Source organism: Littorina saxatilis, linkage group LG2 (genome assembly GCF_037325665.1).
Source record: "Littorina saxatilis isolate snail1 linkage group LG2, US_GU_Lsax_2.0, whole genome shotgun sequence".
NCBI lineage: Eukaryota > Metazoa > Mollusca > Gastropoda > Littorinimorpha > Littorinidae > Littorina > Littorina saxatilis.
The window spans coordinates 343,053-359,777 of NC_090246.1; the positions used below are offsets into that span (position 1 = coordinate 343,053).

General features: G+C 46.9%; 1 protein-coding gene across 2 annotated transcripts in view; it reads right to left on the reverse strand.

Annotated features, from left to right (window-relative positions):
• LOC138957306 (serine/arginine repetitive matrix protein 5-like) overlaps positions 1–16,725 on the reverse strand; it is a 31,260-nt gene that overhangs the window by 1,518 nt on the left and 13,017 nt on the right. For both annotated transcript variants that reach the window (XM_070328442.1, XM_070328449.1), the window contains exons 4-6: positions 3,686–3,865; positions 1,645–1,895; positions 722–1,252 (exon numbers count right to left, since the gene is read on the reverse strand). In XM_070328442.1, coding sequence (XP_070184543.1) covers positions 722–1,252; positions 1,645–1,895; positions 3,686–3,865 — 962 coding nt within the window. The remainder of the gene's footprint in view (positions 1–721; positions 1,253–1,644; positions 1,896–3,685; positions 3,866–16,725) is intronic.

Genomic DNA, 16,725 nt, shown 5'->3' on the forward strand with positions numbered 1-16,725 from the left:
GAATGTGTTCATTGGAGGTAGACAACTGTTGTGAACTGAAATATTTTGAAGGGTGCTGATCCTGGTACATTTATCCAACTTCATGGTGAAGAAAGCAAATGGCGAAGCAGAAGTAGGTCATCGCATCGAATTTTTATTCTGGCTTCGTATGTGATTTTGTATAAACAAAGTCTGTGTGATTTATTTGGACTGAAAATAATCAAAGTATGCCCGATTCTGGACCACCTCCTAGGTTTTTTTTTTCCATTCTGATCGAGGACAGACGTGATAATTTCACTTGAAGATTTATCGCCCTTCCTTCATTCCGAAACGAAACGTGAATACATCTAAATCTTGTCTGCGGCCTATGCCGTCTCGTTTCACGTTCCGTTTCGCGGGGTGACTCATTCACCAAACGAAACGAGCTGCAAAACGAAACGTGCTGTCCTTTGAATCTCCCTATTGTCTCATACATGAGAAATTACAGTGGTAGTTCATAAAACATGAGACACTACAACATTATGTACATTTGAAGGCCAACACCGCGGGCGCGACAGATGTAGCTCTGTTTTCTCGAGCCTGTAATACTTCCGGTGTCGCTCGCAACCCTACATTTAAAACTGTGGCCTTCTGCTGTAGCAAGGCTTTGTCTCCCGGAGACGGATGTTCGGCTTTAAACATATGTCCTAAGTAGTAAAATTATTATTTACTTAAACACCTGACTACATACAATGACTCTCACCTTTGCGTCCAGGTCTTGAGGTCTCGCTGAATCTTCTTCTTTTCCACGCCAGTAGGCAGTGGTCCCCCGCTCTTTGGCCCGCGCGCTCTCTCCGTGGCTCTGTGGTCTGCTGTAGTGTTCGTCGTCACTGTCCTGGTTCCGCTGGTTCCCGGAACTCCTTGACTCTCTGTGGGTAGAGTCTCCCTTTTCTTTCACGTACGCCTGGTTTCCGTGTTCGTGGGAGCTTCTCGGTTCTCGATCCCGATGCCGAAGACCGTTCTGATCTTTGTAGTCTTGTTTCGGACTTCCGTGGCCTTCTCTCTGAACTTTGTTGTCTTCCCTCTGTCCAGGACTGTAGCGCTCAGGGTCGTAATGATCCCGCGATCCCAGCTGTACCCTGAGGGACGCAGACTCTGTGTCTGCCTGCTCTCCCAGGGACGCAAGCTCTCCCAGTTCCATGGCGGCGGACGTAGAGTCTCCCATCCCTCTCCCAGCTGAGGCAGTGTCTCTCCCGTTTCTGGAAGCCGACGCTGTCGCTCCTCCATGAAAACCCTGAGAGAAAAACAAAACAAAATAACATGTATAGTTGATACAAATCTATTGTCTTGACAGTTATTAATTATAATAATGTTATAATATATTGTATTATTATACCCACACACAAAAACTCTAACTCCCAACCCTTTCACCGTTCTGGGTTTTAGTAAAGGTAAGTTTAGTTCAACAATATTTAACCAACACTTAAAGGTAGTTAATGGCTCTGAATTCATAGGCCATGTGCAATATTTAAAGTAAGAAAGAGTTATGCGGAACTGATCTCCTGGCAACTGAGAGATTAACTAGCATTGAAATGAACACATTTTTTTTTTTTCATAATTTTTTTGATTGTTCTTTTATGAGTTTGCAATTTTTGGGGGGTTACTTTTTTTTTTAGTTCAACTAACCTCAACAGGATCTGCCCGCGTCGTGGTGCCCGTGACAGGCTGTGGCTGGTGAGCACGTGCGACATTGGACTGGCCGCGCCTGGGGGCGGGGTGGGCGATGTAGTGAGCCTTGGTCAGCGCTATGGAGGACACCACGGCGATGGAGGCCGAGAAGAAGCTGAGGGCGAAGCTGTAGGAGTAGGTGCCTCCGTCAGACACCACGTCCTTCGTGCACATCATCACGATGATGTTGGACGTCATGCCCATGAACCCTGTGGCAACAAGGCAACACATGAACCCTGGCAACAAGTGAACACATAATTGTTATATGAAGTCTTATATCGTGCGCGTTATCTCCAGACTCGGACTCAAGGCGCAGGGATCTATTTATGCCGTGTGAGATGGAATTTTTTACACAATACATCACGCATTCACATCGACCAGCAGATCGCAGCCATTTCGGCGCATATCCTACGTTTCACGGCCTATTATTCCAAGTCACACGGGTATTTTGGTGGACATTTTTTATCTATGCCTATACAATTTTGCCAGGAAAGACCCTTTTGTCAATCGTGGGATCTTTAACGTGCACACCCCAATGTAGTGTGAGTGATCACATGAACTGGCAACAAGCGAACACATACAACTGTGAGTGATCACATGAACTGGCAACAAGCGAACACATAATACGGTGAGTGATCACATGAACCCTGGCAACAAGTGAACACATAATACTGTGAGTGATCACATGAACCCTGGCAACAAGTGAACACATAATACTGTGAGTGATCACATGAACTGGCAACAAGCGAACACATAATACGGTGAGTGATCACATGAACTGGCAACAAGCGAACACATAATACTGTGAGTGATCACATGAACTGGCAACAAGTGAACACATAATACTGCCAGTGATCATATGAACCCTGGCAACAAGTGAACACATAATACTGTGAGTGATCACATGAACTGGCAACAAGCGAACACATAATACTGTGAGTGATCACATGAACTGGCAACAAGCGAACACATAATACTGTGAGTGATCACATGAACTGGCAACAAGTGAACACATAATACTGCCAGTGATCACATGAACCCTGGCAACAAGTGAACACATAATACTGTGAGTGATCACATGAACTGGCAACAAGTGAACACATAATACTGCCAGTGATCACATGAACCCTGGCAACAAGTGAACACATAATACTGCCAGTGATCACATGAACCCTGGCAACAAGTGAACACATAATACTGCCAGTGATCACATGAACCCTGGCAACAAGTGAACACATAATACTGTGAGTGATCACATGAACTGGCAACAAGTGAACACATAATACTGTGAGTGATCACATGAACTGGCAACAAGTGAACACATAATACTGTGAGTGATCACATGAACTGGCAACAAGTGAACACATAATACTGTGAGTGATCACATGAACTGGCAACAAGCGAATAAAGCTATAGGAGCAGGTGGCTCTGGTTGTTTGTGCACATCGTCACGATGATGTTGGGTGCGACATGCCCATGCTCCCTGGAAACACATTAACACATAAACATATAATTGCAACCAATGATAACATGCACTGGCAAAACGTCAACGCTTGTCATCATTGACATGACTTTTCATAAACAACGAGGTTGGTCATCTTCATATGTGAAACATCCAAGTAGTGAATTATTTTGAGCTTCAGGTAAAACGTGTATTGTCGAAATCAAAGCCAATTAGACTGTGTGTGTGATCTGTGAAACCATCACGGCTTTGGATTCGTGTTTCCGATGACAACGATTGTTAACATTCACTCCCAAACCCACAATCAAAGTTGATCATTGCGGCAACAAGTAAATACACGCAGACCATAATGGCGACTATTTGCAACAACGGAACACACGCTGGGTGTCGGTCACAGGTGAAAACATGCCAAGGTCCAGCAACAAGTGAATATATTCTGAGCAATTTAAGCGACAAAATGTAATGAACACATGCTAATTAGTGTCGACTACTGATAAACACTTGCTGAGTGTTGACATTTCAACAGGCTTTACTTACCGGCAACAAACCCGACGTCTTCGGCAACGGCACAGTCTCTGTGCAGCACACTCTTTAGAAAGCACGTGCATTCTCGCGAGATTCGACGAGGCATAAAGTTCTGTAGCGCCCCACATACAGACGCCACTGCGTGGAATACGACGGAGAGGAGAGTGAAAAATGCCGCTGCGTACAGCCACACTGAAACAGAATGATAGTTGTTGGGTTTTTTTGCAGATCAGGGGCGGATAACATCATTTTTAAGGGGGGGGTTTCCACATTTCTTTTGGGGACAGATCGAAGACGCGAAGCCCGAACTTACTAGGGGGGTCCGGGGAGCATATGTTGATAAAAACCAGAAAAATGGAGCAATCTGGTGCAATCTGAGCCAAGAAACTTCCCCTAATACACTTCCAAAAGTTAATTTAAGAAGACAAATTTGGATCAAAACAAGGAAAATTGACCGATCTGGTGCAACCTGAGGCTGAGCTTCCAAACCCGACATTAAGAAGACAAAGGCTGGCTCCAAGGCTCCCCGGGAAAATGTGGATAAAAACAAGGAAAATGGAGCAATCTGGTGCAATCTGAGCCATTATTTTTACATTATTTTCAAATTTCTTTCTTTCTTTGTTTATCTTTATTTTTTATTTATTTATTTTTTTAAGGCTAGGGGGGGGGGGAGGGGGTTTGGACCCCCCCCTGCCTGAATCCGCTCCTGTCAGATCTTTGTGATAAGACCGTTTGTTGTACAACCAGTCATATGACTGCAAAGGCCATAATTATACGATGTTTATGCGGTCAGCCATCGATATTATTATATATTCCCCGACCATATTCAATATACAGATTGATTTTACACAGGGTAGTGTCTGTACAGCGGAACCTACAACCCAGACTCTCCTCTATCTTGAATGATTGATTTTACACAGGGTAGTGTCTGTAGAGCGGAACCTACTCTCCTCTATCTTGAATGATTGATTGATTAGAAGTTTATACCCGACGACGGAATATCGGCGCCAAAGTAGAAACGAAATCAAAATTAAGCCACCAAAAATTGTATGACGAATCTGGCTTCAGTAGTTTAAAAGTAAGACGGGAAAGACATAGATTAATTTTGTATCACAAAATGGTACATGGAAAATGTGCACAGAACTTGGCAGATTTATTGCCTCCTCTTGTCTCGACTGTGAACCCCTATCATAGACGGAAACCACAGAACTTGGCTGATTTATTGCCTCCTCTTGTCTCGACTGTGAACCCCTATCATAGACGGAAACCACTTGTCTCGACTGTGAACCCCTATCATAGACGGAAACCACTTGTCACGACTGTGAACCCCTATCATAGACGGAAACCACTTGTCTCGACTGTGAACCCCTACCATAGACGGAAACCACTTGTCTCGACTGTGAACCCCTATCATAGACGGAAACCACTTGTCACGACTGTGAACCCCTATCATAGACGGAAACCACTTGTCACGACTGTGAACCCCTATCATAGACGGAAACCACTTGTCTCGACTGTGAACCCCTACCATAGACGGAAACCACTTGTCTCGACTGTGAACCCCTACCATAGACGGAAACCACTTGTCTCGACTGTGAACACCTACCATAGACGGAAACCACTTGTCGCGACTGTGAACCCCTATCATAGACGGAAACCACTTGTCATGACTGTGAACCCCTATCATAGACGGAAACCACTTGTCTCGACTGTGAACCCCTACCATAGACGGAAACCACTTGTCTCGACTGTGAACCCCTACCATAGACGGAAACCACTTGTCTCGACTGTGAACCCCTATCATAGACGGAAACCACTTGTCGCGACTGTGAACCCCTATCATAGACGGAAACCACTTGTCACGACTGTGAACCCCTATCATAGACGGAAACCACTTGTCACGACTGTGAACCCCTATCATAGACGGAAACCACTTGTCTCGACTGCGAACCCCTACCATAGACGGAAACCACTTGTCTCGACTGTGAACCCCTACCATAGACGGAAACCACTTGTCTCGACTGTGAACCCCTACCATAGACGGAAACCACTTGTCTCGACTGTGAACCCCTACCATAGACGGAAACCACTTGTCACGACTGTGAACCCCTATCATAGACGGAAACCACTTGTCTCGACTGTGAACCCCTATCATAGACGGAAACCACTTGTCACGACTGTGAACCCCTATCATAGACGGAAACCACTTGTCTCGACTGTGAACCCCTACCATAGACGGAAACCACTTGTCTCGACTGTGAACCCCTACCATAGACGGAAACCACTTGTCTCGACTGTGAACCCCTACCATAGACGGAAACCACTTGTCTCGACTGTGAACCCCTACCATAGACGGAAACCACTTGTCTCGACTGTGAATCCCTACCATAGACGGAAACCACTTGTCTCGACTGTGAACCCCTACCATAGACGGAAACCACTTGTCTCGACTGTGAACCCCTACCATAGACGGAAACCACTTGTCTCGACTGTGAACCCCTATCATAGACGGAAACCACTTGTCTCGACTGTGAACCCCTACCATAGACGGAAACCACTTGTCTCGACTGTGAACCCCTATCATAGACGGAAACCACTTGTCTCGACTGTGAACCCCTACCATAGACGGAAACCACTTGTCTCGACTGTGAACCCCTACCATAGACGGAAACCACTTGTCTCGACTGTGAACCCCTATCATAGACGGAAACCACTTGTCTCGACTGTGAACCCCTATCATAGACGGAAACCACTTGTCTCGACTGTGAACCCCTACCATAGACGGAAACCACTTGTCTCGACTGTGAACCCCTATCATAGACAGAAACCACTTGTCTCGACTGTGAACCCCTATCATAGACGGAAACCACTTGTCTCGACTGTGAACCCCTATCATAGACGGAAACCACTTGTCTCGACTGTGAACCCCTACCATAGACGGAAACCACTTGTCTCGACTGTGAACCCCTATCATAGACGGAAACCACTTGTCTCGACTGTGAACCCCTATCATAGACGGAAACCACTTGTCTCGACTGTGAACCCCTATCATAGACGGAAACCACTTGTCTCGACTGTGAACCCCTACCATAGACGGAAACCACTTGTCTCGACTGTGAACCCCTATCATAGACGGAAACCACTTGTCTCGACTGTGAACCCCTACCATAGACGGAAACCACTTGTCTCGACTGTGAACCCCTATCATAGACGGAAACCACTTGTCTCGACTGTGAACCCCTACCATAGACGGAAACCACTTGTCTCGACTGTGAACCCCTATCATAGACGGAAACCACTTGTCTCGACTGTGAACCCCTATCATAGACGGAAACCACTTGTCTCGACTGTGAACCCCTACCATAGACGGAAACCACTTGTCTCGACTGTGAACCCCTATCATAGACGGAAACCACTTGTCTCGACTGTGAACCCCTATCATAGACGGAAACCACTTGTCTCGACTGTGAACCCCTACCATAGACGGAAACCACTTGTCTCGACTGTGAACCCCTATCATAGACGGAAACCACTTGTCTCGACTGTGAACCCCTATCATAGACGGAAACCACTTGTCTCGACTGTGAACCCCTACCATAGACGGAAACCACTTGTCTCGACTGTGAACCCCTATCATAGACGGAAACCACTTGTCTCGACTGTGAACCCCTATCATAGACGGAAACCACTTGTCTCGACTGTGAACCCCTATCATAGACGGAAACCACTTGTCTCGACTGTGAACCCCTATCATAGACGGAAACCACTTGTCTCGACTGTGAACCCCTATCATAGACGGAAACCACTTGTCTCGACTGTGAACCCCTATCATAGACGGAAACCACTTGTCTCGACTGTGAACCCCTACCATAGACGGAAACCACTTGTCTCGACTGTGAACCCCTATCATAGACGGAAACCACTTGTCTCGACTGTGAACCCCTATCATAGACGGAAACCACTTGTCTCGACTGTGAACCCCTACCATAGACGGAAACCACTTGTCTCGACTGTGAACCCCTATCATAGACGGAAACCACTTGTCTCGACTGTGAACCCCTATCATAGACGGAAACCACTTGTCTACGACTGTGAACCCCTACCATAGACGGAAACCACTTGTCACGACTGTGAACCCCTATCATAGACGGAAACCACTTGTCTCGACTGTGAACCCCTATCATAGACGGAAACCACTTGTCTCGACTGTGAACCCCTACCATAGACGGAAACCACTTGTCACGACTGTGAACCCCTATCATAGACGGAAACCACTTGTCTCGACTGTGAACCCCTACCATAGACGGAAACCACTTGTCTCGACTGTGAACCCCTATCATAGACGGAAACCACTTGTCTCGACTGTGAACCCCTATCATAGACGGAAACCACTTGTCTCGACTGTGAACCCCTATCATAGACGGAAACCACTTGTCTCGACTGTGAACCCCTACCATAGAAGGAAACCACTTGTCTCGACTGTGAACCCCTACCATAGACGGAAACCACTTGTCTCGACTGTGAACCCCTATCATAGACGGAAACCACTTGTCTCGACTGTGAACCCCTATCATAGACGGAAACCACTTGTCTCGACTGTGAACCCCTATCATAGACGGAAACCACTTGTCACGACTGTGAACCCCTATCATAGACGGAAACCACTTGTCTAGACTGTGAACCCCTATCATAGACGGAAACCACTTGTCTCGACTGTGAACCCCTATCATAGACGGAAACCACTTGTCTCGACTGTGAACCCCTATCATAGACGGAAACCACTTGTCTCGACTGTGAACCCCTATCATAGACGGAAACCACTTGTCTCGACTGTGAACCCCTATCATAGACGGAAACCACTTGTCACGACTGTGAACCCCTATCATAGACGGAAACCACTTGTCTCGACTGTGAACCCCTACCATAGACGGAAACCACTTGTCACGACTGTGAACCCCTATCATAGACGGAAACCACTTGTCTCGACTGTGAACCCCTATCATAGACGGAAACCACTTGTCACGACTGTGAACCCCTATCATAGACGGAAACCACTTGTCTCGACTGTGAACCCCTATCATAGACGGAAACCACTTGTCTCGACTGTGAACCCCTATCATAGACGGAAACAACTTGTCTCGACTGTGAACCCCTATCATAGACGGAAACCACTTGTCTCGACTGTGAACCCCTATCATAGACGGAAACCATTTGTCTCGACTGTGAACCCCTACCATAGACGGAAACCACTTGTCTCGACTGTGAACCCCTATCATAGACGGAAACCACTTGTCTCGACTGTGAACCCCTATCATAGACGGAAACCACTTGTCTCGACTGTGAACCCCTATCATAGACGGAAACCACTTGTCTCGACTGTGAACCCCTATCATAGACGGAAACCACTTGTCTCGACTGTGAACCCCTATCATAGACGGAAACCACTTGTCTCGACTGTGAACCCCTACCATAGACGGAAACCACTTGTCTCGACTGTGAACCCCTATCATAGACGGAAACCACTTGTTTCGACTGTGAACCCCTATCATAGACGGAAACCACTTGTCACGACTGTGAACCCCTATCATAGACGGAAACCACTTGTCTCGACTGTGAACCCCTATCATAGACGGAAACCACTTGTCTCGACTGTGAACCCCTATCATAGACGGAAACCACTTGTCTCGACTGTGAACCCCTATCATAGACGGAAACCACTTGTCTCGACTGTGAACCCCTATCATAGACGGAAACCACTTGTCACGACTGTGAACCCCTATCATAGACGGAAACCACTTGTCTCGACTGTGAACCCCTATCATAGACGGAAACCACTTGTCACGACTGTGAACCACTATCATAGACGGAAACCACTTGTCTCGACTGTGAACCCCTATCATAGACGGAAACCACTTGTCTCGACTGTGAACCCCCATCATAGACGGAAACCACTTGTCTCGACTGTGAACCCCTATCATAGACGGAAACCACTTGTCACGACTGTGAACCCCTATCATAGACGGAAACCACTTGTCTCGACTGTGAACCCCTATCATAGACGGAAACCACTTGTCACGACTGTGAACCCCTATCATAGACGGAAACCACTTGTCACGACTGTGAACCCCTATCATAGACGGAAACCACTTGTCACGACTGTGAACCCCTATCATAGACGGAAACCACTTGTCTCGACTGTGAACCCCTATCATAGACGGAAACCACTTGAACGGGTTGTGCCACCACACAGGAACTGAATTGTATAACAAGTCATTTGTACTCAGCACCACCCGAACATGGAATTCTCTACCAGATAATATTAAACTAACAAAATCAATCAGCCAGTTTAAACATTTTTTTAGGTCGTTTAGATAGTAAAGTTCTTCCTCATTATTTTTATGGTAAGAGAAAAGACGGAATTATACACTGCAGTTTAAGATTAGAAATGAGCGATTTAAATGATGATATGATGAAACGCCACTTAAGTGATAACCCAACTTGTCCGTGCGGATATCGCAATGAAGATGCTGAACATTATTTATTATTTTGTAGTAACTACGATGATGTCCGAAGACTAACAATACACATTTTACCAGATGATTATCAAAATGTACAATGTTTATTGTTTGGCTTGCCAAACCTACGTTTCTCCGAAAACATCAAAATATTCAAAAAGGTACATAGTTTTATAAGGTTAAGTGATAGATTTTGATTACCCTGTGGTTACCCTGTGGTTACCCTGTGGTTACCCTGTGATTACCCTGTGGTTACCCTGTGGTTACCCTGTGATTACCCTGTGGTTACCCTGTGATTACCCTGTGATTACCCTGTGATTACCCTGTAGTTACCCTGTGATTACCCTGTAGTTACCCTGTGATTACCCTGTAGTTACCCTGTGGTTACCCTGTGGTTACCCTGTAGTTACCCTGTGATTACCCTGTGATTACTGTTCTGTCTCCGACAGTATTTTTAATTTTCTTTTAATTTCGTTTCGTTTATTCCAGTTGAAAGAATATGTATAGAAGTATAAGGGAGATCATTGTGCTTTGTAAAGTTTTACTTGGTAGTTTCCCCTGAATCTGTCCTTGGACGGTTTCTCTCTCCCTCTCTTTTAAGAGGTCTGGTGGCCCACGAAGTGTGAGTAATTTTCATTTCTTTTAATAAAGGATCCGACTCTAGTATGATTTACATTGTTTTTGAGGTTGTAATCATTTGTGTGATCGCTCTTGACACACATTTTTTGGTAGAGTAAGATTTGCAGTCTTCCACGTGGTTGTCGAGCTATTCCGCCATTTTTTCCTTGTTGTAGATCTGGTTTAGTTTTCTGAATTTGTGATTTTGTTCATTTGAGAGTGTTGTTAGTGTTGTTGTAGGAATTATAGTAAAAGTAAGAAGCGTGCCGACTTCGGTCGATGTAGTATTTTGTTGGTTTTAGGTTATGGTAAAAGAAAACGACTCGGAACGAAGGCCCCAGTGCTCCAGTTGTGTGTTTGGATAATTGGATTTTTTGTGTACCCCATTTGCCACCAAGCGTTGGTTGTTCGGTCGCGACTGCGGTGGTTTAGAGGTTGCGATTTTGTGTTTTGATTCTTTTCATATTAGTTTGTATTTTTTCTTATGGTTTCTTTTGTTTACATATGTTTCAGTTTCTTACCTTCACTTCACTTTACTTTACAATAAAGAATCTTGGTAAAACTACCTGTGGCGTGAGCGCAAGAATCCGCGAGCCAGGATAGTAAGAAAACTTCGCCACTATGCTGTCTCAAGAAAAGACTGCTCGAGCCCGAACCCTCTCCGTCACCAACCAACGACTGGCAGAGGTGGAACTCGAGCTCCAGATTGCAGAGGAACAGTACCAGCTGGCAAAAAGGAAAGCCTATCTTACCAAGGAACTGGCGGAGCTGAGCGCCCTCAGGCTGAGGGACGAGCCCAGCCTCCACACTGTTCAAAGAACGATCAAGAAGGAGCCCGCCCTCCAGGACTACTCCACGTCCACCACGCACGAACGTCGATGGCACGAGCCAAGATTGTTGAACGATGATGCCTACAGCCAGCCGTCTGACGCAGCATCTCCCACTCTTTCCAGAGCCTCTTCCCGCCTCAATACACAGGGTTCTGCAGTTGGACCCAGGCAGAACCACACGTCCCTACCAGTCCAGTCATCACATGACGCTGCCTCATTGTTTTGGATGAAGCGGGATCTCTTGACTCATCGATTGACTCCGTTCGATGAACGCCCGGAGTCATTCCACGTTTGGAAAGACTGTTTTACATCCATCATGCTCGACTTGGATGTCTCTCCTGCCGAGGAGCTGGACCTCCTGGCCAAGTACCTTGGACCAGAGTCCAAGAGGTATGCCCAGAGCCTGAGGTCTGCCAACATCGGGAATCCTCAGAGAGGACTCCAACTCCTCTGGAAGCGCCTGGACGAGCGGTTTGGCTCACCTGAGCTCATTGAGGCATGCCTGAAGGCAAGGCTGGAGGAGTTTCCACCTATCTCTAAAGATCAGCGCAGCCTCTACGAGTTGAGCGACCTCCTCGAAGAAATCTTGTCAGCCAAGATGAACCCTGTCCTCGCCCCTCTGTTTGCCCTTTACGACTCGTCTACAGGGGTCAACATGGTGGTACGGAAGCTTCCTCACCACCTCAGACAGAAGTGGGTCATGCGCGCAGCGACATACAAAAGCAATCACCGCGTCCCATTCCCCCCCTTTGAGTTTTTTGTGGACTTCGTTAAAACTTGCGCCACAATTCAGAACGACCCGGCCTTCAATTTGGAGAACGACAAAAAAGCCAAGCCAGTACTCTCCAGAAAGACCAACCTTGAAGCAAAATCCGAGCTTTGCCCGATCCACACAACCGCAAGGCACTCTTTGCTAGAGTGTAAAGGCTTCGCAGCAAAATCACTCAGTGAGAAGAAGGCAACCCTGAAAGAGAAAGGGGTGTGCTACAGATGCCTTTCTTCCACCAGCCACAGGGCAAAAGACTGCAATATGTCGATCAAGTGTAGTGTCTGCTCTGGAAGGCACCACACCACCATGCATCAGGACAGACCATCAGCATCCTTGAATCCCATCAGAGAGCATGGCGGGGAGGTGTCCACAAAGTGCACCACCTTGTGCAAAGGGGGTCACCTGAGCAGATCCTGCGGCAAGGTGGTGAAGGTCAAAGTTTTTCCCCCTGATGAGACCAAGGGGATCCAGGTTTACGCGATCTTGGATGACCAAAGCAATGCCTCCCTGGCAACGCCGGAGCTGATGGATCAGCTAGGCTCGTCCCCCAGTGAAATTGAATATCAGCTAACGTCCTGCGGCGGAACACAAGCGATGAGTGGTCGTCAGCTCCGGAACATCACTGTCCAGTCCACTGACGGAAGGTCCTTGACCTTGCCCCACGTACTTGAATGCGACACCATTCCAAGCGATCGATCAGAAATCCCTTCTTCTGAAGTGGCCCAACATCATGACCATCTCAAACGCATAAGGAAAAGAATCCCTCCTCTCGACCAACAAATCCCCATCGCACTGCTGATTGGACGGGACCTCCCTGAAGCCCACCACGTGCTGGAGCAAATTGTTGGCCCACCGAAATCGCCATTTGCACAGCGACTGCCTCTTGGCTGGGTAATCATCGGGGATGTGTGCCTCAACAAAGTCCACAGACCATCGACCATCAGAGTTGCCAAGACGAGCGTCATTGATGGAAGAAGGACCATTTTTGAACCTTGCCCGTTCAACTTGAAGGTTGACGTCGCCAAAGATGTCGGAGCTGAAGTTTTCCAGCGAACACCAGAAGATGACAAGGTTGGGCTGTCCGTGGAGGACAAAGCATTTTTGGCTCTCATGGATGAGAAATTCAAGCTAAACGAAGAAAGGCGTTGGTCGGCTCCTCTTCCCCTGAGATCGGAAAAACCAATCCCCACCTGCAACCGGTCCCAAGCTGTCAGTCGTGCCAAGGCCTTGGAGGCATCACTGAAGAAGAATCCCGTAAAAAGAGAACACTTCTTCCAGTTTATGGAGAAGATCCTGAAGAGTGGCTCCGCTGAAGAGGTCCCCCAGGGTGAGGCTGGACACTGCTGGTACCTTCCACTTTTCGGAGTGTACCACCCCAAAAAACCTGATAAAATCCGCGGTGTATTCGACTCGTCAGCGACCTTCGAAGGCGTCTCTCTGAACTCGCTGCTGCTGTCTGGGCCAGACTTGACAAACAGCCTCCTTGGCATTCTGCTGAGGTTCCGCAGAGATGCAGTGGCAATAGCTGGGGACATAGAACAGATGTTCTACCAGTTTTTCGTTGACCAAGAACACCGAGATCTCCTACGCTTCTTTTGGTACCGAGGCAACAACTTTGACGCACCCCTCGTGGAACACAGGATGTGTGTCCATGTCTTTGGCAACAGTCCATCTCCAGCGGTTGCTACCTACGGCCTCCGGAAGAGCATTGCCCACAGTGCGCCAGATGTGAAGAAGTTCGTCGAGCGGGACTTCTATGTTGACGACGGGATCACCTCCGTTCCTGAAGTCGACCAAGCTGTCCACCTCATGCAGCGCACGCAAAGAGAGCTTCAAAAATCCGGCGGAATCAATCTCCACAAGGTTGTTTCAAATAGCAGGAGTGTTTTGGCAGCCTTTCCCAGAGAAGAACTGTCCACGGAGCTGCAAAACCTCCAGCCTACTGACCCCTTACCAACTCATGGATGTTTGGGTTTGAGCTGGAACTTGGAAAGAGATACATTTGACATTTCCCCCCAGGTTTCCAATGGAGACTTTTCTCGAAGAGGGGTCTTATCCACCGTCAACGGGATTTATGACCCTCTTGGTTTCCTCGCTCCAGCAACCATCAGTGGCAAGATTTTTCTGCGAGCGGTGTCTCCAGATGGCAAGGCCTGGGACAAACCCATCCCGGACAACTTCCACCACAGTTGGAAGCTGTGGAAGCAGTCCCTCCAAGACATCAAAGGGCTCGAAACACCTCGCATGTTTCTTCCAACATACCTTACCCAGTCACCCGATGCTAAATACCACGTCTTCTGCGATGCTTCAGAGAAGGCTATCTCTTCGGTGGCCTACGTTCAGGTGCCCCATGAACAAGGCTTTCACCTTGGGTTTGTGATGGGAAAAGCCAAGCTTGCCCCATTTAGCGGCCACACCATCCCTCGCCTGGAGCTCTGCAGTGCGGTTCTTGCCACAGAGATATGGCAGTTGATTGAACAAGAGCTTGATTTGAGTTCGCCCACTGTGACTTTCTACACTGACAGCAACGTCGTGCTCGGTTACATCAAGAATGAGAAGAGACGTTTCTTCACATACGTTGCTAACAGAGTAGAGAGGATCAGGCGATTGACATCCCCAGACCAGTGGCATCATGTGCCCACCAACCTCAACCCTGCCGACGCAGCAACAAGGAGTTCACCGGAGAGCCTGTGTCAGAAACTGCAGGTCTGGCTTGGCGGCCCTAGTGAGTTCCTACAAAATAGACCCACACCCGTCGATCTACAAACCTTCCCAACTGCCCGTGACAATCTTGTTCGGTCGGTTGAGATCCGAGTGATCAAAGACAACCAGGCCAAACTCTACGTCAGACCTATCACAGAACTGATTCCTCTCTAGTAGGCCTACACCGATGACTGACTCGGTTGTGAACCACAGACTGAGACCAGACAGTTACCGTCGCTACACATTTTTTGTTTGCTTGCCTACCTACTTTTGAGTGCAGGACTTCTTCCTTTATTTTACTACTGATTTTCTGTCCTGTCTTAGTGATATCGAGTAGATATCAGGCGGGGAGTGTTCTGTCTCCGACAGTATTTTTAATTTTCTTTTAATTTCGTTTCGTTTATTCCAGTTGAAAGAATATGTACAGAAGTATAAGGGAGATCATTGTACTTTGTAAAGTTTTATTTGGTAGTTTCCCCTGAATCTGTCCTTGGACGGTTTCTCTCTCCCTCTCTCTTAAGAGGTCTGGTGGTCCACGAAGTGTGAGTAATTTTCATTTCTTTTAATAAAGGATCCGACTCTAGTATGATTTACATTGTTTTTGAGGTTGTAATCATTTGTGTGATCGCTCTTGACACACATTTTTTGGTAGAGTAAGATTTGCAGTCTTCCACGTGGTTGTCGAGCTATTCCGCCATTTTTTCCTTGTTGTAGATCTGGTTTAGTTTTCTGAATTTGTGATTTTGTTCATTTGAGAGTGTTGTTAGTGTTGTTGTAGGAATTATAGTAGAAGTAAGAAGCGTGCCGACTTCGGTCGATGTAGTATTTTGTTGGTTTTAAGTTATGATAAAAGAAAACGACTCGGAACGAAGGCCCCAGTGCTTCAGTTGTGTGTTTGGATAATTCGATTTTTTGTGTACGCCATTTGCCACCAAGCGTTGGTTTTTCTGTCGCGACTGCGGTGGTTTAGAGGTTGCGATTTTGTTGTCTTGATTCTTTTCATATTAGTTTGTATTTTTTCTCATGGTTTCTTTTGTTTACATATGTTTCAGTTTATTACCTTCACTTCACTTTACTTTATAATAAAGAATCTTGGTAAAACTATCTGGGGCGTGAGCGCAAGAATCCGCGAGCCAGAATAGTTACCCTGTGGTTACCATGTTAATGATCTAGTACTTGATTATTGGCACGTCATGTTATTTATGTTTTTATCCCCGAGTACGCAGTAGGAGGGTCCAGCAGACTTTAATTGTGTGTGTGTGTGTGTGTGTGTGTGTGTGTCTGTCTGTCTGTCTCGACTTAACAGCTTATTGCTGGGAAACTACTGGGCGCAGTTCGTTCAAAAGTTGATACACTAACTTGATAATAGGTCCGATTGATCGTATTAAAACTTCATAATGTTACCTGGGACCTAAATGCCCCCCAAAACACAAAAGTTCTTGACGGTTGGACGAATTCAATCGGAGCGACAGCCAGCCATTGAGCTGATAGAACAGCCGAACGCGTGCGTCATGAAAAGCATGCGTATCGCTCATGGGCTCATAGAACCGCCCAGTCAGCCAGCGACAACCAGGCTTTGGGTGCGTGCGTGCTTTGCGTGCGTGTGCCACTGCGCGA